The sequence below is a fragment of the Oncorhynchus masou genome, chromosome 8 (genome assembly GCF_036934945.1).
Source record: "Oncorhynchus masou masou isolate Uvic2021 chromosome 8, UVic_Omas_1.1, whole genome shotgun sequence".
Classification (NCBI taxonomy): Eukaryota; Metazoa; Chordata; class Actinopteri; order Salmoniformes; family Salmonidae; genus Oncorhynchus; species Oncorhynchus masou.
The window spans coordinates 24592362-24620256 of record NC_088219.1 but is presented as its reverse complement, the minus strand read 5'-3'; the positions used below and the strand labels follow the sequence as shown (position 1 = coordinate 24620256).

At 41.5% G+C, this 27895-nt stretch overlaps 1 protein-coding gene across 4 annotated transcripts in view; it reads left to right on the top strand.

Moving 5' to 3' along the window:
• The first annotated feature begins 6931 nt into the window (after positions 1–6931).
• Positions 6932–27895, top strand: part of LOC135544438 (protein PRRC2B-like) — a 51415-nt gene continuing 30451 nt past the window's right edge. For 3 of the 4 annotated variants that reach the window (XM_064972039.1, XM_064972036.1, XM_064972038.1), the window contains exons 1-3: positions 6932–7118; positions 18457–18633; positions 23518–23695. In XM_064972039.1, the coding sequence (XP_064828111.1) occupies positions 18519–18633; positions 23518–23695 (293 nt within the window). In that variant the 5' untranslated portion in view covers positions 6932–7118; positions 18457–18518. The remainder of the gene's footprint in view (positions 7119–18456; positions 18634–23517; positions 23696–27895) is intronic. The other variant, XM_064972037.1, reaches the window with a different exon arrangement.

Genomic DNA, 27895 nt, shown 5'->3' with positions numbered 1-27895 from the left:
CACATACCTATGTTACAGTTGTCTAACGCTATCACAAGGAGATCATTGGAGAGATGATTTGTTTTTGTTACCAATGCCTGGGCGCGTGTTCTGAAACGGCTGGTGACAACTCTGTCCCACTTTAAATGAATCACTTATAAAGCATTCGTAGAGTGCATTCATTGATTTACAAATAATTGAAAAGCAAAATCATACTACATTACCTTTTTTCCTCAGCCTTCCTTTTTTCATGATCTATTTACTTCTCAAGCCATTTCTCACTTTCTTCTTCTCTATCTGCATGGCTAGCTTGCTTCTCTCCCCACTTTTTCTCTCTTCCTGTTAGTTTTAGAGTTCCTGTTCTATGAATAATTCCCACATTATGAAGGCCATTCTTTACTGAGAGGTCCTTTCAGCCCATTCATACTACCTCTGCTAGCGTAGGCCATAACACCATCATACATCACCTTCAGATCTCTTACTCATAATGTTCATAATTACATTTTTTCTCAATTGCTAAAACACTAAAATCCCATTGGCTGAACAAAGTTCTCAGTTGCCTGGACTCATTTAGCTAATTATGCTGTCTGTTGTCAATACCTTAAACCATTTCACATGGTAAAACACAATTTGCAGATCTCACTTAGACTTTTCAGCAAAACTCTAAACACATTCTCATTCTCAAAACACATTCTGCAAACTCATGCACATGTCATCCATACTGGTAAACACAAGTGGCAACAATCAAATACAAATAGAGAACACATGTCATTGATTGAACACAACCACTCAAAATTGAACAGTTATAGACCACGTTCTTGTCCATGGACTGACAATGAGGGAAGCAGGACTTAGAGTGCAACCCAATTTGAGCCGATGTTCTGTGTCCACCATAGTAAGGACCTTCAGAGAAGAGAACAGGTACGGTATACTACTGTATTTTTGTAATTGCAAATTTACTGTACTACACTATATGCAGCAGTTTCAATAGACATTTGTAAAGTGAATCACTGTATGTATTGTACCGCATGAATATGTTTTGTAACTGCACAACTACTTTTTGTAGAATTGCAAGGCTGCCACATGCAGGTGGAAGGACAGCTATATTCACTCGGGAGAAAGAGGCCATTATAGTTGGCATGGTCCTTCAAGATAATGCAATACGACTCAGAGAAATCCAGGAACGAGTGATACAAGACAACACACACTTCCAGGGAATCGACAGTGTGAGCATTTCCACAATTGGCCGTGTCCTCCATCGTAACAGGATGCGAATGAAACAAGTAGACAGAGTACCTTCTGAGCGCAACTCACCAAGGGTGAAAGAACTGCGAGCTCAGTATGTGCAAGTAAGTGTACATTTAGAAACATTTACTGTAATCCAGATTGTCTACAGTACTAACACATACTATGTGAATGACATTACTCTTCAGTACATACAATGTATGTGAATCAGAAGCCTAATTGTACTCTACAGTATAGCACTGTCTCTGTACGACTTACAAAATCCTACATAAAGTATATTGTATTTCTACACAGACAATATTTGACTTGGAATCCTTGGACAGACCCCATGAGTTCATCTTTGTCGATGAAGCAGGCTTCAATCTAACAAAGAGGAGAAGGAGAGGCCGAAACATGATTGGACAGCGGGCCATTGTTGAAGTCCCTGGTCAACGAGGTGGCAATGTCACAATCTGTGCTGCTATCAGCAACCATGGTGTTCTACATCACCATGTTACACTCGGGCCATATAACACCCAGCACCTCCTAAGATTTATTGCCAACCCAAGAGATATTTTATTTGAGCAGCAGGCTCAAGAGCAGCAGGGTCAAGAGCTAAATGAGAATGCCATTCCCACCTATGTGATCGTGTGGGACAATGTCAGTTTCCACCGAGCTGCTCAGGTAAGGGAATGGTTTAACATCAATGGGCAGTTTATGAACTTGTACCTCCCTCCATACTCGCCTTTCCTGAATCCGATTGAGGAGTTTTTCTCCTCTTGGAGATGGAAAGTGTATGATAGACAACCCTACACCAGAGTAAATCTTCTGCAAGCCATGGATTTAGCCTGTGGTGATATAGGTGAGGAATCATGTCAGGGCTGGACATGGCACACAATAGGCTTCTTCCCCCGTTGCCTCAGGAGGGACAATATTGCTTGTGATTTTGACAAAGTGCTCTGGCCTGACCTAGCCCAAAGACAAGAAGAAGAACATTGATCACATGTTTACTCCTTTGCTTTTTGTCCCTTTTAGTATTGTATACTTGATATTTATGATATCTGTGCATTGTAGGCTGTATACTGTACAATGGACAAATTGTATGGCCCTGGACATTGTGCTTTACATTTATTAACAGTACTGACTGCTCAATAGATTTTGACTGGTTGCAGGTTCAAATCAACAAAGAACAAGAATTACAGTATCACAGAGACAAAGGACAAGTTTGTGAGATGCAGGGTACAGTACTGTAAAAATGGGGGTTCAAGGAGGAGGAAGAACACAAAACTAAATTGCAAAGAGCAAAGCAGAGTAATAATTTCTGATCAATTTTGAGCTACTATGATAGAATCTGTTTTCATTCCTCAAAAGACAATGACGGAAAAATATGAATATTTTTTTAGATTAAAAACTGTGTTTTCTATTTTTCGGTGTATTGTTTACTGATTGCTTGAGGGTGTATATCATTTTGATCACTTTGTTTATGATTTGAGAGCAGTGTTTGATTTTGAACACAGGTAAAACTGTTTTGAGACGAATGTTTCTTTTTGCGAGAGGAGTCAGAGGTTATGTAAATAGTGCTTGAAGATGAGGTTTTGTGTTTAATATTTTCAGGAAATGGAGCAAGGTTTCAGAAATGGTGTTTTAGCAATTGAGAAGAACTGTAATCATTCAACAATGAGCCAACGCAATTACACCACTGATTACATGCAAAGCATTTCCTACAGATCCACTTCAAATGGCCCAGTGAAAAGCAGCTGGCTGAGGAGGGCAGTAGATATATATATATATGAGTGAGTGAGTGATATATGAGTGTCCTTCAGGGGGTTCTGTTGCTGTCTGGCAGTAACGTTAGCGAGGCGGATAATTCTGACAGCTGGAGAGAGAGAGTACTTTATATGAAGATAACCCACCCCGCTACATTGCTGCCTGCCATAAAATGAGGGGCAGTGTCTGACAGACCAACCAAGGACAATGATATCAATCTCTACAATATACATTATCTTGGAAATATATGGTACATAGTGGGCCAGATTAGCCTGGAAAACTTTGGCTCTCGTGTGTAACTTCAAGTCTCTTTCACAGTGTTGTCATTGTCCTATCCTTCCTTGTCTCCTACTAGTATCCAGGCAGCTGTCAACTCCCACTCCCTGATAACAATAGTGGTCAGGTATCCTTTGGTCAGTCTGTGGGGCAGCCCTGACTCAGCACTTTATTAATAGTGCTTATCGAGATCCTATACCCCAAAACTAACTGCATCAAACACACACACACACACACACACACACACACAAGCCAGAAGTACTTTCAGTTCGGTTTACAATAAAAACCTACATCAATAATGACAGTATTGACTAACCCAATAACTGTGTCAGTATTTCATGAGTTGAAAATGAGTGTTTCGTTCATTTAATTTAATTACTCATTTATTTAATAAAAGGTAGTTTATGGACAGAGTTACATCTAGAAATGTGTAGTTACATCACATTGTTGCAACAAAAAAAAGACAACTCTTTCTTTATTGACATCGCTTATAGCCTGATATCTGTAGGCATTCTTACTGCATCTAAAAGGGAAGTGAAAGGAGTTGAACGCCCCTCTGACTCATCATCAGACATGTTTACGCAGCAGTGCAATAGGCTTTCTTGCCTAACGTAACTGAGAGAGGAAGTAGCTGTTTTCCTCTGTCTTGACCATATTCTGAAATCATTTTTTTCTGAGCATTTCTGCCATATTCAAGCAGGACGTAAAACAGATGCTGTGGATTTCACCAATCCTAATACAGAGTCCAGTATTCATTTGAACAGGAACAATAATTGGTAAAGTGTCAATGTCTAAAATTACACAATTCTGGTTATTTTTTACGTGACTTTAATGATGGAATAGGTTTTGACATTATGTGACTAAAACTGTATGTTCTCCATCTCCCCAGTATTCCCTCCCAGTGCTAAAAGGGTTTCTGTCTTCAACTCTTCATCTCTGCTTAGAGACCAATACATCAATTCACCCCTCAGAGCAGGGAAAGGAAATAACACCTTATTCATACATTAATGACAAAATATTGATGAGTGCATGTGGGCAAATGCCAAAGCCTGTGAGTCAAAACAAGGTTTGGCATTTAAATGCTTGTCTAGTTATTCAAATGTCTTGATAAGTGCGCTCTCTATTGGACATTCTAAGCTCCTACACTATGAGACACAAAAAGCATTTGTGTTTCCTAAGTCTGCCAGATACGATGCAGTAGGGATGACCCGGGATGTTCCCTTGATAAGTGCGTGAATTAGACAATTTTCCTTTCCTACTAAGCATTCCAAATGTAACTTGTACATTTGAGAGTCAGGGGAAATGTAAGGAGTATAAAGTACATTATTTTGTTTAGGAATGTAGTGGAGTAAAAGTAAAAGTTGTCAAAAATATAAATAGTAAAGTAAAGCAGAGATACCCCTCCAAAAATGACTTAAGTAAGTAGTACTTTCTAGTGTTTTTACTTAAATACTTTACACCACTGGTATTTAGAGAGTTGGGCCAATGTGGTTACTGCATTATGATGCATTTACATGACATTCCAACAGTCTATGGCAGCCATGATAGCTCCCTATAAATATTACATGGGGAATATTTAAACAATGTTACTGTATGTACAGTCGTGGCCAAAAGTTTTGAGAATGACACAAATATTAATTTTCACAAAGTCTGCCGCCTCAGTTTGTATGATGGAAATTTGCATATACTCCAGAATGTTATGAAGAGAGATCAGATGAATTGCAATTAATTGCAAAGTCCCTCTTTGCCATGCAAATGAACTGAATCCCCAAAAACATTTCCACTACATTTCAGCCCTGCCACAAAGGACCAGCTGACATCATGTCAGTGATTCTCTTGTTAACACAGGTGTGAGTGTTGACGAGGACAAGGCTAGAGATCACTCTGTCATGCTGATTGAGTTTGAATAACAGACTGGAAGCTTCAAAAGGCCGGTGGTGCTTGGAATCATTGTTCTTCCTCTGTTAACCACGGTTACCTGTAAGGAAACATGTGCTGTCATCATTGCTTTGCACAAAGAGGGCTTCACAGGCAAGGATATTGCTGCCAGTAAGATTGCACCTAAATCAACCATTTATCAGATCATCAAGAGCTTCAAGGAGAGAGGTTCAATTGTTGTGAAGAGGGCTTCAGGGCGCCCAAGAAAGTCCAGCAAGCACCAGGACGGTCTCCTAAAGTTGATTTAGCTGCGGGATCGGGGCACCACCAGTACAGAGCTTGCTCAGGAATGGCAGCAGGCTGGTGTGAGTGCATCTGCACACACAGTGAGGCAAAGACTTTTGGAGGATGGCCTGGTGTCAAGAAGGGCAGCAAAGAAGCCACTTCTCTCCAGGAAAAACATCAGGGACAGACTGATATTCTGCAAAAGGTACAGGGATTGGACTGCTGAGGACTGGGGTAAAGACATTTTCTCTGATGAATCCCCTTTCTGATTGTTTGGGGCATCTGGAAAAAAATATTGTCCGGAGAAGACAAGTTGAGCACTACCATCAGTCCTGTGTCATGCCAACAGTAAAGCATCCTGAGACCATTCATGTGTGGGGTTGCTTCTCAGCCAAGGGAGTGGGCTCACTCACAATTTTGCCTAAGAACACAGCCATGAATAAGGAATGGTACCAATACATCCTCCGAGAGCAACTTCTCCCAACCATCCAGGATCAGTTTGGTGACGAACAAGGCCTTTTCCAGCACTTTGCCATGAGACAAAATGGCAAAGTGCCAGCACTGGAGCACTTTGCCATAAGACAAAAGTGATAACGAAGTGTCTCGGGGAACAAAACATCTACATTTTGGGTCCATGGCCAGGAAACTCCCCAGACTTTAATCTCCTTGAGAACTTGTGGTCAATCCTCAAGAGGCAGGTGGACAAACAAAAACCCCACACATTCAGACAAACTCTAAGCATTGATTATGCAAGAATGGGCTGCCATCAGTCAGGATGTGGCCCAGAAGTTAATTGACAGCAGAGCGTCTGCTAAATGACTTAAATGTAAATGTAATGCCAGAGCGAATTGCAGAGGTCTTGAAAATGAAGGGTCAACACTGCAAATATTGACTCTTTGCATCAACTTCATGTAATTGTCAATAAAAGCCTTTGACACTTATGAAATGCTCGGTCTGAAGCTGTTAAATATATGGCTCTGGACACCAGGTGTCGCTGTTACATTCGGCACGTCATATCCGTGTACAGCCACACCAGAGTCGACGAGAGCAAGGACAAAGATATTTATAATTAAGCCAAGATAGTTAATCTGTGTCGTTTATAGCGGGAGCAAATGAAGCATAGTGGATTGAACAAGCAAGGAGGTGGCCAAAGCCATGCATACGCTAGTTGGATCCTATTGGCGCGTTGTAGAATATATTTGCATATTTTGTTTAGGGAATGCCTACTCTGTGAAGTGCGCGTGTGCACAAACGCAATTCAACCTTGCAGTCCTTCTGAACAACAAGTGTGAAGTCTATACCTAGTGCCCTGTATTCATAACACATTCTAGTTTTTTGAACAGTAAATCTATTGAGAGCAAATGATTAATCGATGAGAAAATGAGCAGATCTCGGTCCAGTTTGAACTGGTTCCGTCCTCTCCCACTACTCGTGACTTCACTTCCTCTCACTACCATATTTGGTGGTGCGAAAACGTTCTAAACGGATGCTTCAGCTTTATAGCCCCTGTGGCGTGTCTGGGTTACCCCTTCTGTCTGTGGCAAGGAATTTCATTTTCAGGCCGGGTAGGTTGCCCACCAACAACATAAGTGAACGGGAAAATAGAATAAGAATAGGCAGCACAATCGCCAGCCATCCTTTGAAGCAACGTAATCTTTCGGAAATAAATCGTCATTATTGATCACAATAAATAATAACAAGTAAAATCGGTGAGTTATGAATGTATGTGTGAACTGTTTTGCAGGGACTTCACCAACTGACCAGTTTTATTGTTGCTTTGTTCTGTGCAGCAGCCATTTTTAATCGCCTTGTCCTATAGTCATCGCCGCCTTCCGTGGTCCTGAAATTTGGCAAACTGCTAAAATAATGGTTCGTTTGTGCACTACTGTTACCTGAGAGTGAAGGGTTTCATGTGTTCTCTAAAACGCCAAATTGCTGCATTTTCTGGGATTTGTTTTTGGAATTCTAGACAGGAACTTCAGTTGATTGGCCGTCTTGAAATCGTAGCTAACGAACGTTAGTTGCTAGACTAGCTAACTTGACATCTAGCTAAACCAGTTTGGTGTCAATGTTATTATTTTGACTAAAATGTGAGTTATTATATCAAAACTTAGTCATGTTGGTTTTGATTAAGAACTAATGGCCATTTCAATTTGTTAACCCACGAACTCGCAGACAAAATACGCAATCAATGTTTACATACTCAGTGATACTAGGCAGACTACCAAGCGCGTACTACTAGCTAGCTAATTCAGCAGAGATGGCTGTCAAATTTGACTTGTCCGTGGTTTAAACCCCTCTGAACTAATATTGCATAGGTAACAAATATCAACAATGTTTTGCAATAGCTAGTTAGAATACGCAGAAAATGGTTAGCTAGCAAACGAATAATGGTTTAGCCACTTAACACAGCAAACAGGCCTTTGTGGTTAGGTAGCTGTGTTCCTACGTTTTTATTCTTAAATTCTGTTGCGATTAACCCGTTTTGTTTCTGATTTATTTTTATTCCCTTTGAAAATATTTGTGACTGCTAGCTTTTCTTGCATAACCACTTTAGTGCACAAACAGCTAGCTAGCAGCTAGGCTACAGAAATGTCCTTCTGTTTGTAGGCTAACTCAGGGGTTCTCCAACTTTCTGGGATCTGGGACCCCTTTTGTGATAACAAATTAATCAAATACCCCCACATAAACAAGTTGATAGAAAAATAGCATACAATAAGCAACATTTTTAAGGCCAGCCACTTGAGTCTTGGCATCAGAGAATGTTGCTGTTTTCAAGCGAAGTTCCTGCAATTCAAAAAATAATCATAAAGCAGGTTGTTATTGTTGCCGTTTATAAGTTAATATCCGGCAATACTACACATTTTATCAAGGGGCAGAGAGATTCTTTGTTGTTGCAGCTTTTACGCTAATATCCTGCAATACTACACATTTTGCTAGGTAGAGAACTTTAAACTTAAATTACACTGGACATATGTGAGGGGGGGGGGGAGTATTGAGTTGAACAACTGATAATTGGTGGAGTACTGTAGATACCAATATCCCTGTAATCCTACCAAGCCCATGTTGTCCAGGGTTAAGAAATTGGAGATTAATATTAGGGTCGTTTCACCAATTCTTTGCCCTTTTCAGAAGTGTAACTTGCTATAAAAAAAATTAAAAACTTTGCATTTCACCTAATTTTAACATTATTTCATGAAGAGCATGTTCAACTTAATAAACGTGTTCCTACCTAGAGGTTAATTCAAATAAAAAAACAATATAGTAAGTGCCAAATAAAATAACAGGGTTGATTTCTTAAATCAGCCATAGATCCTCTTGTGACAGGGGGAATGGACGTTTTTGTGCAACAGGGAGTGGTGGCAATTGAATGGGAGCTACACAAAAAAGTGAAATTAAAACATTTCTAGTCTGTCTATGGGTAACAGGGTTGACTTATGCTCGACCTGCTAATTTTTCCTCCGCATTTAAAAAAAATGTAAACAAAGTTCGGGTGTCCCGACTAAAAATCTTCGTCCACCAAGAGTCATCTGTTCTTTTGAGCAATCTAGCACCCGTTGTCTCTCCTCCCTGCTGCAGCGACCACCACAGAACATCAGTGTTTATCGTCCTGACCGTGTTGCTAAAGCTGCAACATAATTACAGCCATTTCTGACTGAAAAGTCTTGCTACCGAAATCCCTAATTTGTTTCTGAAGAACTTCCCCTATTCCCTCAACACTTGCTCTCATTGCATGCACGTGACCAAAGACCTATTCGCGCGGGACTAGAGAACGCTGGCTATGTAACTATTACTAAAATGTCCGTTATTCCAGAAGACGTTTCAGACGGGATTAGGTTTTTCCAAACTGCCCACTGTATTCTTATTTTTGTTCAATAAATTGACAGTTATGACATAAGCCTGGAGGTTTTTATTCTAGGCGTCAAGATACAGTATTTCAACATGTCCAGGTGATAGGGCCACTGGTAACTCGAGCCTGGTTTCGACGCCATTATATTTTGAGGTAGTGTGATCCGCAGTACGTCCTAAATGCCCCCCAGCCTTCAAAAGTCAGCTAAACGGTGCAATTGCGCTTGAGATGTGTTTTAAGGCTATGGTAATTAAAGCTATGGTTAAGAAAGTGAACCTATAATTGCCAAACGTTTAGGTCAGTTGTATGCTGCTTTGCGATCTATTACCAGCAAGGGTTGCATTAAATAGGCTCTTTTTTTTTTACTGATGTATTTTGCAATATTCAATTCATACGCACAAAACATGTAAGCAAAAGCATTCACTGAAAGTCGATAAGCTACATGTAGGCCATACATATAGCTTATGTGCAGCATTTAGTTCAATTTATCGAATCAGTTATTCTTGCGGAAACCACAAGCAACACCTGTCAAATGTATAAATAAACTCTCAAAACACGGGGATGTCGATTTAGCAAAGGACTAGTTTTATCAGAAGACCTTGGAATTCACCAAAAAAACAGTAGGTTATTCTGGCTGGAATTGTTACTCTCCTGCCATGTAAAAATGACAATGTGGTGTTTTGTGCTTGTGCACAGAATTACATTACTCAACCTCCCCCAGTGAAACTAATCCTGTCTGAATAGCGTCTGACCTATAGCATATCATAATCACATCGACAAACTGAATACCGTGACAGCGAGATGGATGCAGAGGATGTGACAAATAAACCTTAAACGGGGGACTGTTTACTGGCTGCTCAGGAGGTAAAGGGAAATTCAGATGGGTGGATAAAATGTGACTAGTTGTGGGAAATCCTAGGGATCAAGAAAAGGAACGTAAGGGGCATGCGCTGCGTGCATATTATGTGTGCTGAAAAGCTTACAATAGCATTTTTCTGACTGGTCAAATTTTTAAAACACAATGAATTATGAGCGTACCAGAGAGTCTGAAGTTTTTTTGTTAAGCCTTTGTTACAGCAAGAACTAAAAACAGTCGCTTTCATTCGGGAATACAATTTCTGTAATGGAATGGTTTATTTGTTTCAGCTAGTTATTCAAGGCTCACTTAACTTTTATTTAAAACTAAAATGCTTGATTGCATTTCAAATAATGAGTGACTCGTATGCTGTGTGATGACATGAACGAATGAATGAATGATTGATACAGTAGCCTATATAAGTATTGAAATATAGGCCTGGTTAAGTTGCGGTATTAAGACTAAAAAGCTCTTATGCGCTCTTGTGCTTAGAGCACAATGGTGGTTATACAAGGCTGCTATAATAAGCCTACTAATGATAATGACATTACTTATTGTTATTTTACTGTTATGATCATAAGGAGATCAAGAAAAAGGAGCATTATTAAAAATAGTTTTCTGAAAATTTGGAAGTGAAAATAGCACACACAAAATGTATGATAGCAGAGAGACAGTTCTAATGAAAAAAAAAGTGTAAAGCCTTTTTTTACAGCAAAGCAAAGATTTTTAAAACACCGGAATTTGTGAAATTGTTTACTTGGTATGTTGCGTCAGGCTTGGTGCTCACGGAATCAGTAGGCCATTTAACAAAACTCAAACAGGCAACAGAAACAGGATCTGTCTTATTTCTGTAAATACAGTGCCTTCGGAAAGTATTCAGACCCCTTAACTTTTTCAGATAAAAAGTTTTTTTAACGTTACAGCCTAATTCTAAAATGCATTAAATAAAAACAATTTGACAGCAATCTACGCACTACCCCATAATGACAAAATGAAAAACGGGGTTTTAGAAGTTTTTGAAAAGTTATTAAAAATGAAAAACGTATTAGTAAGTATAATAATAATAATACACATTCAGACCCTTTGCTATGAGACTCGAAATTGAGTTCAGGTGCATCCTGTTTCCATTGATCATCCTTGAGATGTTTCTACAACTTAATTGGAGTCCACTTGTGGTGAATTCAATTGATTAGATATTATTTTGAAAGGCACACGCCTGTCTATATAAGGTCCCACAGTTGACAGTCCATGTCAGAGCAAAATCCAAGCCATCAGATCAAAGGAATTGTCCGTAGTGGTCTGAGACAGGGTTGTGTCGAGGCACAGATCTGGGGAAGGGTACCAAAACATTACAAATCAAAAAGTGAAATGATTACTTATGAGCCCCTAACTGACAGTGCAGTTTAAAAAAAAATACAGATGAGAATAAGAGAGAGAAAAGTAACAAGTAATTAACCTGTCTAGGACTGGCGTAACCCCTCGCCAACAGCCAATGAAATTACAGGGTGCAAAATACAAATCAACAAAAATCTCAATCAAATTTCTCAAACATACAAGTATTAGGCACCATTTTAAAGATACAATTCTCGTTAATCCAGCCACAGTGTCTGATTTCAAAAATACTTTACAGCGAAAGCTCCACAAACGATTGTTAGGTCAACACCAACTCACAGAAAAACCCAGCCATTATTCCAGCCAAAGAGGGGAGTCACAAAAAGCACAAATAGAGATAAAATTAATCACGAACCTTTGATCTTCATCAGATGACACTCATAGGACTTCATGTTACACAATGAATGTATGTTTAGTTGGATAAAGTTCATATTTATATCCAAAAATCATATTTTACATTTGCGTGTTATGTTCAGTAGTTCCAAAACATGCAATGATATTGCAGAGAGCCACATGAATATCACAGAAATACTCCATTATAAATGTTGATGAGTGTTATGCATGGAACTTTAGATACACCTCTCCTTAATTCAACAGCTGTGTCAGATTTCAAACAACTTTACGGAAAAAGAATAATCTGAGAACGGCGCTCAGAGCCCAAACCAGCCAAAATAAATATCCGCCATGTTGGGCAGTCAACATTAGTCATAAATAGCATTATAAATATTCACTTACCTTTGATCTTCATCAGAATGCTCTCCCAGGAATCGCAGTTCCACAATAAATGTTTGTTTTGTTCGATAATGTCCATTTATGTCCAAATAGCTTCTTTTGTTAGGGCGTTTGGTAAACAAATTCAAAAGCGCGTTCAGGTCCAGTTGGACAAAAAGTTCAAAAAGTTATGTTACAGGTCGAAGAAACATGTCAAACTAAGTATGGAATCAATCTTTAGGATGTTTTTATCATAAATGTTCAGCAATGTTCCAACTGGAGAATTCCATTGTCTGTAGAAAAGCAATGGAATGAGAGATACCTCTCATGTGAAATGTGCGTGACTGAAAACGAGGCTGCTGGCAGACCCCTTAGTCAAACAGCTCCCATCCGACCCCCCCTTCACAGGAGAAGCCTGAAACGACGTTCTAAAGACGGTTGACAACTAGTGGAAGTCTTAGGAAGTGCAAAATAACCCATATCCCACTGTATTCGATAGGGGCTGAGTTCAAAAACTACAAACCTCAGATTTCCCACTTCCTCTGGATTTTTTCTCAGGTTTTTGCCTGCCATATGAGTTCTGTTATACTCAGACATTCAAACAGTTTTAGAAACTTCAGAATTTTGTTTCTGTCCAATACTAATAATAATATGCATATATTAGCATCTGGGACTGAGTAGGAGGCAGTTCACTCTGGGCACGCTATTCATCCAAAAGTGAAAATGCTGCCCCCTATCCCAAAGAAGTTAAAGAGCAGCAGTAAAAAATAACTATATATACACGGGGGTGCCGGTACAGAGTCAATGTGCGGGGGCACCCGTTCGTTGAGTTAGTATGTACATGTAGGTAGTGTTAATTAAAGTGACTATGCATAGATGACAACAGAGAGTGGAAGTGGTGTGGGGGGACAGGCAGGCAATGCGAGTAGTCTGGGTAGCCATTTGACTCTATGTTCAGGAGTCTTATGGCTTGGGGGTAGAAGCTGTTTAGAAGTATTTTGGACCTAGACGTAGCGCCCCAGTACCGCTTGCCGTGTGGTAGCAAAGAGAACGGTCTATGACTAGAGTGGCTGGAGTCTTTGACAGTTTTTAGGGCCTTCCTCTGACACCGCCTGGTATAGAGGTCCTGGATGGCAGGAAGCTTGGCCCCAGTGATGTACTGGGTCATTCACACTACCCTCTGTAGTGCCTTGTGGTCAGGCCGAGCAGTTGCCATACCAGGCAGTGATGCAACCAGTCAGGATGCTCTTGATGGTGCAGCTGTAGAACCTTTTGAGGATCTGAGGACCCATGCCAAATCTTTTCAGTCTGCTGAGGGGGAATAGGTTTTTGTTGTGCCCGCTTCACGACTGTCATGGTGTGCTTGGACCATGTTAGTTTGTTGGTGATGTGGACACCAAGGAACTTGAAGCTCTCAACCTCCGCTGCAGCCCCGTCGATGAGAATGGTGGCGTGCTCAGTCCTTTTTTTTCCTGTAGTCCACAATCATCACCTTTGTCTTGATCAGGGTTAGGGAGAGGTTGTTGTCCTGGCACCACACGGCCAGGTCTCTGACCGCCTCCCTATAGGCTGCCTCGTTGTTGTCGGTGATCAGGCCTACCACTGTTGTCATCGGCTAATTTAATGGTGGTATTGGAGTCATGCCTGGCCATGCAGTCATGAGTGAACAGGGAGTACAGGAGGCGGCGGAGCACGCACCCCTGAGAGTCCCCCGTGTTGAGGATCAGCGTGGCAGATGTGTTGCTACCTACCCTTACCACCTGGGGGTGGCCCGTTAGAATCCAGTTGCAGAGGGAGGTGTTTAGTCTCAGGGTCCTTAGCTTATTGGTGAGCTTTGAGGGCATTATGGTGTTCAACACTGAGCTGTAGTCAATGAATAGCCTATGAAAGGGCAGTGTGGAGTGCAATAGAGATTGCATCATCTGTGGCTCTGTTGGGGCAGTATGCAAATTGGAGTGGGTCTAGAGTTTCTGGGATGATGCTGTTGATGTGAGCCATGACCTGCCTTTCAAAGCACCTCATGGCTAGAGACGTAAGTGCTACAGGTCGGTAGTCATTTAGGCAGGTTACCTTAGTGTTCTTGTGCACAGGCACGATGGTGGTCTGTTTAAAACATGTTGGTATTACAGACTCGGACAGGGAGAGGTTGAAAATGTCAGTGAAGACACTTGCTAGTTGGTCAGTGCATGCTTGCAGTACACGTTCTGGTAATCCGTCTGACCCTACGGCCTTGTGAATGTTGCCCTGTCTAAAGATCTTATTCACAGCGTTTGCGGAGAACGTGATCACACAGTCTTCCGGTACAGCTGGTACTCTCATGCATGTTTTGGTGTTATTTGCCTCGAAGTGAGCATAGAAGTAGTTTAGCTTGTCTGGTAGGCTCGTGTCACTGGGCAGCTCTCGGCTGTGCTTCCCTTCAGTCTGTAATGGTTTGCTGGCCCTGCCACATCCGACAAGCTTCGGAGCCGGTGTAGTACGAATCTTTGTCCTGTATTGATGTTTTGCCAGTTTGATGGATCTTCAGAGGGCATAGCGGGATTCTTATAAACTTGTAAACTTCCTGGTTAGAGTCCTGCTCCTTGAAAGTGTCAGCTCTAGGTTTTTAGCTTATTGCAGCTGCTACCTGTAATCCATGTCTTCTGGGTGGGGTATGTATGTACGGTCACTGGGGGAATGTCATCAATGCACATATTGTTGACATATTCCCGTCTGTGCTAGCAAAACAATCCTGTAGCTTAGCATCTGCTTCATCTGACCATTTTTTATTGATCTGGCTACTGGTGCTTCATGCTTTAATTTGTGCTTGTAAGCAGGATTCAGGAGGGTGGAATTATGGTCAGATTTGCCAATTGGAGGGTGAGGGAGAGGTTTGAATGCATCTCTGTGTGGAGTATAGGTGGTCCAGAGTTCTTTTCTCCCTGGTTGCACATTTTAACATTTACGAAGCATTGAAGGTCCCCAAGAACACAGTGGCCTCCATTCTTAACTTCTTGAAACTCCCCATCCCGGATCCGGGTTTGTGACTAAAGCCTCAGGCTCATTAGCATAACGCAACGTTAACGATTTCTGAAAATCGCAAATAAAATGAAAATAATGTGTCTGCTCTCAAGCTTAGCCTTTTCTTAACAACACTGTCATCTCAGATTTTCAAAATATGCTTTTGAACCATAGAAATGGACTAATTTGTGTAAGAGTATGCAAAGCTAGCATAGCATTTTGAGTAGCATTTAGCATGCAACATTTTCACAAAAACCAGAACCAAATAAATAAAATCATTTACCTTTGAAGAGCTTCTGATGTTTTCAATGAGGAGACTCTCAGTTACATACCAAATGCGCAGTTTTTCCTGAAAGCGTCTGTGTGTAGGAGAAATCATTCCGTTTTCTACATTGCGTCTGGCTACCGAAACAAACCGAAAATTCAGTCACCTACAACGTAAAACTTTTTCCGGATTAACTACATAATATCGACCGAAACATGGCAAACGTTGTTTGGAATCAATCCTCAAGGTGTTTTTTCACATATCTCTTCATTGATATGCAGTTCGTGGAAGCTTGCTTTCCTCTCTGTATCGCATGGAAAAATACTGGCAGGTGACTTTTGCGCACCAATTTCGGCGCAGGACACCGGGCGGACACCTGGTAAATGTGGTCTCTTATGGTCAATCTTCCAATGATCTGCCCACAAATACGTCACAATGCTGCAGACACCTTGGGGAAACGACAGAAAGGGTTAACTCACTCCTCTCGCATTCACAGCCATATAAGGAGACAATGGAAAACAGAGCCTCAAAAATCCTTGTCATTTCCTGGATGCCATCTCATCTTGGTTTTGCCTGAAGCTCACGTTCTAGGGCACGCACAGAGAATATCTTGGTATTTCTGGACACGTCAGAGTGTTTTCTTTCGAATGGTATCAATTATATGCATAGTCGAGCATCTTTTTGTGACAAAATATCTTGTTTAAAACGGGAACGTTTTTCATCCAAAAATGAAATAGCGCCCCCATAGATGTAAGAGGTTAAATGGAAGAAGTTTGGAACTACCAAGACTCTTCATAGAGCTGGTTGCCTGACCAAACTGAGCAATCGTGGGGAGAAGGGCCTTGGTCAGGGAGGTGACCAAGAACCCGATGGTCACTCTGGTAGAGCTCTGGAGTTGCTCTGTGGAGATAGGAGAACCTACCAGAAGGACAACCTTTTCTGCATTTTTCCACCATTCAGACTTTTATAGTAGTGGCCAGGCAGAAGCCACTCCTCAGTAAAAGGCACAAGAAAGCCCGCTTGGAGTTTGCCAAAAGTCGCCCAAAGACTAGCAGACTATGAGAAGCAAGATTATATTGTCTGATGAAACCAATATTAAACCCTTTGACCTGGATGCCAAGTATCATGTCTGGAGGAAACCTGGCACCATCCCTACGGTGAAGCATGGTGGTGGGAGAATCATGCTGTGGCAATGTTTTTCAGCGGCAGGGACTGGGAGACTAGTCAGGATCGAGGCAAAGATGCACAGCCTAGAGTACAGAAATCCTTGATGAAAACCTGCTCCAGAGCTCTCAGGAACTCAGACTGGGGCAAAGGTTCACCTTCCAACAGGACAACAACCCTAAGCACACAGCCAAGACAACACAGGCGTGGCTTTAGGGCAAGTCTCTGAATGTCCTTGAGTGGCCCAGACTTAAACCGTGCAGTAATGCTCTCTATCCAACCTGATGGATTGAGAGGATCTGCAGAGAAGAATGGGAGAAATGCCCCAAATACAGGTGTGCCAAGTGGGTAGTGTCATACCCAAGGAGACTTGAGGCTTTAATCGCTCTCAAAGGTGCTTCAACAAAGTACTGAGTAAAGGGTCTGAATACTTATGTAAATGTGATGTTCCAGTGTATTTTTTTTAATACATTTTCAACAATGTCTAAACCTGCTTTTGCTTTGTCTTTATGGGGTAATAAATTTTAGAACAAGGCTTCAACCTAACAAAATGTGGAGAAAGTCAAGGTGGTCTGAATACTTTGATTTATAAAACCAGGCACATTTTACAGTTAGGCTATTGACTATAGACCTAATTAGGTTGGTTTCTTCCCTCCTTGCTTTTCCTAGACAATAGGGCAAGGGCTGTTTTCTCATCTCTTCATTCTGCTGCTGCCTCGGCGCATTGTTCTCCACACAAGGTTAACTTTGTTTCTGAACAGCACACAGGTGACCACTATCCAACACGGGAGAAACACACTTGCTATAAAATATATTTCTTTATTAGGGTTGCTCCATTGTTCTTATGTAATATCACCATATACAATTTCAGTAGCATGCGTCTTAGACTGATAGACTGTGCCTCCGTAATGGATCCGACAACTCCGACCAAAGCCAATCAGACGGGTGTCTTGTACACCATGATACTTTTTTCTATTTAATAAAAAATAAAAATAAATGTTTTGCTACTCCTCGGGCAAAATAAATCTTGGTCAACCAAACAATCGACCAGTCGACTAATAGGTCAGCCCTAATAGGAAGGAAAGGGGTAGATCAGACACATTTCTCAAATGTACAGAAAATGTTAGCTGTGTCCGCTCATTGCAAAAATATCACCATAAATGCAGTGCACTCGTGGAGCACTGTATTGAGATGATGCGACGGCAGTGTTTTCCCTATATTCATTTAGCAGCTGCAAAGAAATATGACCCAAGTAGCAATGCTGATTCCTTTAGTGGGTTTCATGTAATGTTAAGCCTATTAAGTTACTTTTATAAGACGTAGTAGCATCAATGTCTGGTTGGTCAGTCAGACCACTCTGCAGGCCTGCCGGTATTTGAGGATTCATGTTCTTTCACATAGGGTGACGCTGTTTCCAGATCACAATTTACAATAGGCCTCATCACAGTTAGGGCCAGCGATACTCGTTAGTATCGTGTCAAGGAAACAACAAAGGGGATTTAGCTTCTTTCGGGAAATAAAAAGCCAGAAGACTGCTTAACAACTAAACTGCTTAAATGTCCACCTTACTATTTGCATTGAACCCCTCCCCCTTTGTTTTTATACTGCTGCTACTCGCTGTTTATCCATGCATAAATACTTTACAAATGACCTCAATTAACCTAAACATTGCATTTGGGTAATTGAATTAAGATTGGTATGTTGACTTTTTTTGTCACACTTTAGAATAGATTGAATAGTAATATTATGTACTTTCCAATTCTAAGCTGGTGTGGCTTGTGTGCTAACAGTTTCCTCTTTTTTTCTCTTCAGTAAAAGAAGGCACAGCAAGAGGCGCATAGAAACATTTCCATACTCGATGACATTACATCGCAATGTCCGATCGTTTGGGGCAAATAACCAAGTCCAAGGATGGGAAAAGCAAGTATTCCTCACTCAGCCTATTTGATAAGTACAAGGGAAAGTCTATAGAAACTCATAAAACCGCAGGTAAGTCATTGTCCATTCTTGTTCAAGTACTTCTGTGCAGATCTGGGTTCAAATACATCTGTATTTGTTACTACCCTCTTGATACTCCCCATCCCGGATCCGGGATCGTGAATAAAGCCTCAGGCTCATTAGCATAACACAACGTTAACGATTTCTGAAAATCGCAAATAAAATGAAAATAATGCGCCTGCTCTCAAGCTTAGCCTTTTCTTAACAACACTGTCATCTCAGATTTTCAAAATATGCTTTTGAACCATAGCAAATCAATCATTTGTGTAAGAGTATTGCAAGCTAGCTTAGCATTTTGCGTAGCATTTAGCACACAACATTTTCACAAAAACCAGATAACCAAATAAATAAAATCATTTACCTTTTGAAGAGCTTCGGATGTTTTCAATGAGGAGACTCTCAGTTACATAGCAAATGTTCAGTTTTTCCTGAAAGAATCTTTGTGTAGGAGAAATCGCTCCGTTTTGTACATCACATTTGGCTACCGAACCGAAAATTCAGTCACCAAAACGTCAAACTTTTTCCGAATTAACTCCATAATATCGACCAAAACATGGCAAACGTTGTTTAGAATCAATCCTCAAGGTGTTTTTTCACATATCTCTTCATTGATATGCAGTTCGTGGAAGCCTGCCTTCCCCACAGAATCGCATGGAAAAATACCAGCAGCTGAAAATGACGCACCAATTTCGACGGAGGACACCGGGCGGACACCTGGAAAATGTAGTCTCTTATGGTCAATCTTCCAATGATATGCCTACAAATACGTCACAATGCTACAGACACCTTGGGGAAACGACAGAAAGGGCAGGCTCATTCCTCTCGCATTCACAGCCATATAAGGAGACAATGGAAAACGGAGCCTCAAAAATCCTGCTGATTTCCTGGTTGCTGTTTCATCTTGGTTTTGCCTGTAGCTCCCGTTCTAGGGCACCCACAGACAATATCTTTGCAGTTCTGGAGAATTCAGAGTTTTCTTTCCAAAGCTATCAATTATATGCATAGTCGAGCATCTTTTTGTGACAAAATATCTTGTTTAAAACGGGAACGTTTTTCATCCAAAAATGAAATTGCGCCCCCAGAGTTTCAAGAGGTTAAAGGCCCCCATCATAGGGAAATGCCTCCTCTATTTCAACTTAATTTCTGTCCTATAGTGGAAATTCTCATTTAAGTTCCACCTCCCAAGAAGGATGCAGGCTGCTAAAACATATATTCACAAATTGGGGGTGGGAACGCTGTGGTGATTTCCACATGGCGTGGAGAAATAACAACAGAGCACTAACTTCTGTCAGTGTAGCTAGCTAGCATGCTAACCTTATCTAGCAAGCAAGTATATTTTGTTGCTACACCCTATTCAAAGAATTAGCTGTCTCGGCTGTGACTGATTTTGGAGCTGGATTTGTCATAAGCATTTAGGGAAAACTTAGCCACAGATGGCTAAGGGAAACCAGTATCTTTGACTTTGTTTTGTCATCTTCCATAAATTGTGGACGGGAAACTACCATGGAAATAGAAAGAATAAGATGAAGCTCTGGTAATAGGGATAGCCGAACTGTTGAATGGTTTGGACTACACGTTTTTCAACATTGTAATGGTCACAGTGCAACCTTGGCTGCTGGCAGGCTATCCGGCTGCACTACAGCAATGCCAAGTTAGGGGAAAGTGAAATGATGGGCAACAATGGCTTTGCTCATGATGAACATTGCAAATGATATGTAACAACACCCTGAGCACATCAGATCCGAAAATAAACACCAATACAAATGTAACAGCACAAGATAGAAACACATTTGTGGAATTTTCGTTATGAGATAGACACTTGTGTTTTCTAGCTGCACCAATCCAGTGGACTGTGGTCAAAACCATTCATTTAGAGGCAGTGGGGTTCCAAAATGCAATCATTGCACATGCAATTTTTTATAAAACAAATTGTATTTAAAAAATGTACCCCCTTTTTCTTCCCAATTTCGTGGTATCCAATTGTTAGTAGTTACTGTCTTGTCTCATCGCTACAACTCCCATATGGGCTTGGGAGTGATGAAGGTCGAGAGCCATGCATCCCCCGAAACACAACCCAACCTAGCCGCACTGCTTCTTAACACCGCGTGCATCCAACCCAGAAGCCAGCCGCACCAATGTCTGAGGAAACACCGTACACCTCGCGACCTGTCAGCGTGCACTGCACCCGGCCCACCACAGGAGTCGCTAGTGCGCGATGAGACAAGGATATCCCTACCGGCCAAACCCTCCCTAACCCGGATGACGCTAGGCCAATTGTGAGTCGCCCCATGGACCTCCCAGGTCGCGGCTGGCTGAGTCTCTGGTGGCACAGCTAACACTGCGATGCAGTGCCTTGGATCACTGCGCCACCCGGGAGGCCTTCACATGCAATTTTACAATGTTAAAATGGTTATATATATTTTTTCCATACAGACTAGCTTAAAAATAAGTGAAGCTTGACTAATTATCCAATGCCTTATGATAATTTGATGGTTAAACGTGGAGGTTCAGCAAGTTTCACGGCTATGAGACCGATGATACTTTTACATACAAGAACAAAATATTTAATTTGACATTTATTTAGCTCATCTGCACTTGATCTACTGAACGCTACGATCTACCTTCTGAGCAGGTCCTACAACGTGGGTCCTAACCCCACTGTCAGGGCGGTGTCCGCTACCCATATCGCCTGGGAGCAGGGCTCGGGGCCATCCTCATGAGAGATGTTCCTGTCTCCTTGGTCAACTTCCCGCTGTTCACCCACCTCCACTGGCTGGGCCAGCCCTCTCGAGATGAATCGGCACCCTTTTACTGGGCCTTGCTCTTTGTCTGGCTGGCTCTACTGCAGCTGTGACAGTCAATCCTTGTGATGATGTGAAAACGAGATTGCAATCTCTGAGCAAAGGGACGAAGAGGAGAGTTACAACAGTGTGGTTGACTGTCAGTGAGATCATACGTAAGGAGGGTCCCTTCTGCCTTCCTGAAGGGAACAGGCTGCAGGGTGCTGGTCTTCGCTCCTCTTTTCAGCAATGTCCTGGTTATGTATATTATTGGCATCGGAGAGTTCATCCTGGACCATTCACCTTTCAACTATTTGTCTGCATGAGACGACCAACCCAGCCTGACTGTGCATGGGACTTTCGCATGTCGGATGATGCATCTCCGCAAATGACTGGCAGCTTTACACCAATATATGTTACAGATTAAAATACACAATTGTTGACATGTCAGAGCTTTGGAGCCAAGAAAAGACAGAAAAAAAAACGTTATGTGGTATGGTCTTCCTGTATGGTTTAACGGCTTCACTGCGCTTTCTCCAAGTGGGTTGCTGGCTTATTTCGTGGGCTGGGACCAATGTTTGTTCAGATGTCAGTTTTCAGAACTGGGGACGGAGAAGTGTAGCAGTGATGCTGGCTGGGGAGTCCCCTGGTTTCCTCTGTGGGAGAGGTGGGGACCACTTTAACTAACAACTGACGTCTTTTTCACGCTGTTATTTCATTCATTCATTAGCTGGAATTCTTTTTTTCTTCATTTAATCTGATTCGCACATGTGACTTGTTAATTTCACTGTGGACAGCTGAGGCCAAAGGGCAGTCTCTGCTGTAACCAAGAAACTTGATCTTGCCACTTAGCTAGCAAGTTGGCAAATGAAGTGCCAAAATGTTTACTTCTAAGCATAGGCATGTGCGCCCCCCACAAAAAAAAATTGTATTTAAAATCCTACCACTGAAGCCTAATTGTGTTATATCCTAAATACTTCATTCATATTTTGCAGTATATATACAGTAGGGTTGTGGAGTGTTCTCTGTCCACTTTTCCTGCGGGCTAAAGACAGTAGGTCAAGAGATTAGTTTATGGCTGTTTATTTAGTTTCTTTTGTATTAATGACATGCCCCTAAATGTAATGCAAATTGTTTTGTATTAGCCTTAACTGAGTGGCTTGGCAGTTCTCACACTACGATGACGCGATCCTGTATCAGGACTGACTGAGCCTGCAAAATAGCATCACTGATACTGTCTGCACCGGGTCATTGAACATAGGAAATGACTTGCATCACTTTGTATGTTATGTCTAGTTTTGTATATGTTCATAAAATGCTATAAATAAAAAAAGTGGCGGTGCAAAAACACAAGTTTGCCCCCCATTTTAATTAGCTCCATGGCTCGGGTGGCCAAGTGGATGCTACTGCGAAATGCTGTTTGGCTCAGCCAAAAATGATCTATTATTATTGCTCAGTTGTAACTCACAAAGACTAACTTTGCAGGTGTTTCTGATTTTAATAAACGATGCCATGCTGGTGGGTGGTAACGTTCAATTAAAACCCAGCCCTGAAAAGAAACGCAGACTGAAAGTATTAGCACGTGATATCATTGGTGAGAAACGCTGCATTGGCACGGAAAATATCTTTAGTTACCACTTTGGATTTTCCAATTCAACCCCAAATATATCATACTTTGACTAAAATTATTACTTATTGACTTAAATTGTTTTGTAAGCTATAGGCATAGTCTTTCACCGAGAGAGTGAAATGTGTATTTGAGTACTTTCAAATATGTCCCAAAGCAACTACTAACATGGGAGTGTATTTCCAAATGCATTCCAAAATTCAACTACTTGTCTTTTTAAATTTAAATATGTTTCAATGCTTCGAAATGTATGTTCAAGTAATTAAGATATTTGAACCCAGGTCTGCTTCTGTGTTTTTAAACTCATATATGCAAGGATTTGATTTGACTTGGCTCATGAAGGTTGACCAATACAAAAAAATTGCAAAGAGCTTTATTACCACCTCTATCCTTCCCTCTGTCTGTGTCCACTCTTACTCCCACTCTCCATCTTTCTCTCACCTCTTTCTCCTCCCCTCTTCCTCCCAGCAGTTCCGCGACATGGCTTACAGAGTCTTGGCAAAGTGGCCGCAGCCCGGCGCATGCCCCCACCCGCTCACCTGCCGAGCCTGAAGTCCGAGAACAAAGGAAACGACCCCAACGTGATTATCGTGCCCAAAGACGGAACAGGATGGGCAAACAAGCAGGAACAACCCGATCAAAAGAGGTGGGTGAGAGCCCGGGATGGACCCTGGGAAAGGTCTGAATAACCGATTTAATGCAGTTACATCCAACTGTTTCTTGGAGATTGAACATCTGTAGACACAGCACTTTTGCCATTTCAATCAGCAACTGATGTACACTGAACAAAAATATAAACATAACAATTTCTAACATTTTACTCAGTTACAATTTATATAAGCAAACCAGTCAATTGAAATAAATTCAATAGGCCCTAATCTATAGATTTTACATAGCTGGGAATACAGATGGTCACCGATACCTTTTTATAAGAAAGGTAGTGGCGTGGATCAGGAAACCAGTCAGTATCTGGTTTGATGACAATTTTCCTCTTGTAGTGCAGCACTTCGCATAGAGTTGATCAGGCTGTTGACTGTGGCCCGTGGAATGTTGTCCGACTCTTCAATGCCTGTACGAAGTTGCTGGATATTAGCGGGAAGTGGAAAACGTTGTTGTACACCATCGATCCAGAGCATCCAAAACATGCTCATTGGGTGACATGTCTGGTGAGTATGCAGGCTATGGAAGAACTAGGACTTTTTCAGCTTCCAGGAATTGGCTGTTGAAGATGAGCATTTGCCCACTGTCAGTTACGACACCGAACTGCAATCAGGTCAAGACCCTAGTGAGGATGACGAGTACTCAGATGAGCTTCCCTGAGACTGTTTCTCACAGAAAGTCTTTGGTTGTGCAAGACCAGAGTTTCATCAGCTGTCCGAGTGGCTGGTCTCAGATGATCCCGCAGGTGAAGAAGCCGGATGTGGAGGTATTGGGTTGGCATGGTTACACGTGGTGTGCGGTTGTGACACCGGTTGATGTACTGCCAAATTCTCTAAAATAACGTTGGCGGCGGTTTATGGTATAGAAATGAATATCAATTATCTGGTCAAATCTCTGGTGGACATTGCTACAGTCAGCATGCCACAGTTGCATGCTCCCTCAACTTGAGACGTGACAAATGCATATTTTTAGAGTGGCCTTTTATTATTCCCAGCACACAGTGCACCTATGTAATGATCATGCTGTTTAATCAGCTTCTTGATATGCCACACCAGTCAGGTGGATGGATTATCTTGCCAAAGGAGAAATGCTAACTAAAGTTGTGCACAAACTTTCAGCACAATGTTTTTGTGCGTATGGATAATTTCTGGGATGTCAGATCATGAAACATGGGACCAACACTATTCATGTTGCGTTTTTATATTTTTGTTCAGTATAGATTGAAGAAGCCAAAACGATTTGAAAGTGATACATCTCTTTCAAGGTGGGAAATTACATTTTTGGTACACCAGCCACTGTTGCAGGTCGAATAAATAAATGAAAATCTAACAGCCACTCAAATGTTCTCCCAATATTACACCAAAAATCACGATCGTATGAGTACGCTTTGTTTCTAAAACAAATGTATTACTAGTAAGAAGTAATGGGGTTTATATTGCTCAAATTCCTTTTTTGTGCCTAGTCTTTTTAACCAATGTTAAAATAAATTTAGATACAATAGTAAAAAGTTAAAGTTCTGCCATTGAACATCGAGAATTAACAAATTGGCTGCCCTGTCACAAAATGCAAAAGAGTGATGAGGCTCATTTAGTATCATTATTATTAGTTCAGGAAGGCTCAAATGCTGAATTTTTTTGCAAGTACAAAACTTGATATTTAGGAGCACAATGAAATTGATTTTTTTAATGATAAGAAATTAATAAACGCTTTTTGGACTGTTCGATGCATAATTTATCCCCAAATATTTGAGTCATTAGATGAGACCATGCTCAGCTTCCCCTTTAAGGGGTGGGCCATTACCGTGGTAACGGCACTCCCCGGTAATGCCTGCAGAAAATGTCTGCTGGTAGCTCAAACTAATATTGAAAAACGGCCTAGCATGTGAAAAAAGCGATGTAACGAGCCAAGATACACGAGGATAAAGTCTCACTGTAGTAGTGGTTCAGGTCTTGTGCTTTGTAATTTAAACTGTTCCCATATGAAAGACATTCTTACCCAGCAATGCCAAAAATCTACCCAAATTTGGCGGGTGTTCCATTTCCCACCGTGGTCTATTTTACCAACCAATTTCTCGTTTTGTAGGCTAAGAATGAGCCTAAAGAAATGTGGCGTCATAACGCGATCAATTAAGATCTAGCTTTAAGTGAAGTTACTTACCATATGTCGGTTTTCAACATAGTTAACGGCCAAGAAGAAGCACAAAGCCAAAGCCCAACCGTTTGGGGGCGGAGCTAGCATGTTGGAGTGAACAGCTGTGTGAGAGGCTCCTGCAACTTTTTTGCGAAATAATCTAATTTAACCTACTTAATGGCACTTTTTACAACAAACGTTTCTTTTCAATACAAGATTGTAATTTTTATATGAAAATGCCGAGTAATAAGCGACCAAAGGACAATAAATCCACAGTGGAGGCCTACTCCCCACTCAACAACGAGATGGACATGGCGGAAGGCACATGCAACAATGTGACACTTACAGAACTTGCCCGGGCTTTGGGGGAGCTACGTGTTGCTATAGCTGAGGATCTTAAGGCCACTTGCTGAACTGGACACCAAAATCGAGAGCATCATTCGAACGGTTGCTTTGCATGGCCAGAGTATTGTGGACCTTGAGAAAGCTTCTGAATTCAACGGTGGTAGGATCGACGAGTTAGAGAAGCTATGCACGTCATTGCAGGATAGTGTGCAGAGGCTTTCTGTGAAAGTGGTGGACCTGGAGGGCCGATCCAGACGTAATAACCTTTGCGTTGTTGGTCTGGCAGAGGGGGTGGAGGCGGGCTCTCGCCCCACTGACTTCTTCGCCAAGCTATTGAAGGATGCAATGCGATCGGATGTTTTGGCTTCGGGTCCCCAGCTGAACCGTGCACATCGCTCCCTTGTCCCAGTGCCTGGACCGGGCCAACGCCATCGCCCAGTAATCATCTGGGGCGGCAGTGTAGCCTAGTGGTTAGAGCATTGGACTAGTAACCAAAAGGTTGCAAGTTCAAATCCCCGAGCTGACAAGGTACAAAATCTGTCGTTCTGCCCCTGAACAGGCAGTTAACCCACTGTTCCTAGGCCGTCATTGAAAATAAGAATTTGTTCTTAACTGACTTGCCTAGTAAAATAAAGGTTAAAAAAAAAAGATCTCTTGTCACTGTTTCAAGACCAAGGATCTTATCCTGCGTGAAGCTCGAATGAGGGGCAACCTGTCGCATAAAGGGCACCCATTCCGTGTCTGGGGATTATGCGCCCGACATGGCAAAGCATCGCGCAGACTACAGGAGATGTCATGACCAAACTCTACAAACTTCATCTTCGCCCCAGCCTTCCTCTTCCCTGCCTAAGAATTACCCTGCCTTCCGGTGAGAAGATTTGGCTCTCCTCAGTTTTGGACGCAGAGAGATTTATCCGGGAATATACGCCAATCCCTCGTACAGGTTAGAGTGCCATACAGGCACGTGGAGGCCACACACACTACCGAGCCTCATTTTGACTTGTTTTAAGGACATTAGATCAAAGTTGGATCAGCCTGTAGTGTGGTTTTCCACTTTCATTTTGAGTATGACTCCAAATCCAGACCTCCATGGGTTGATAAATTTGACTTGCATTGATAATTTTTGTGATTTTGCTGTCAGCACATTCACCTATGTAAAGAAAAAAGTATTTAATAAGAATATTTCATTCAGATCTAGGATGTGTTATTTTAGTGTTCCCTTTATTTTTTTGAGCAGTGTGTATATATATATATGTGTGTGTGTGTGTGTGTGTGTATATATATGTATGTGTGTGTGTGTGTATATATGTATGTATATACAGTGGGGCAAAAACGTATTTAGTCAGCCACCAATTGTGCAAGTTCTCCCACTTAAAAATATGAGAGAGGCCTATAATTTTCATCATAGGTACACTTCAACTATGACAGACAAAATGAGGAGAAAAATCCAGAAAATCACATTGTAGGATTTTTTATGAATTTATTTGCAAGTTATGGTGGAAAATAAGTATTTGGTCACCTACAAACAAGCAAGATTTCTGGTTCTCACAGACCTGTAACTTCTTCTTTAATTAAGAGGCTCCTCTCCTCCACTCGTTACCTGTATTAATGGCACCTGTTTGAACTTATCAGTATAAAAGACACCTGTCCACAACCTCAAACAGTCATACTCCAAACTCCACTATGGCCAAGGTCAAAGAGCTGTCAAAGG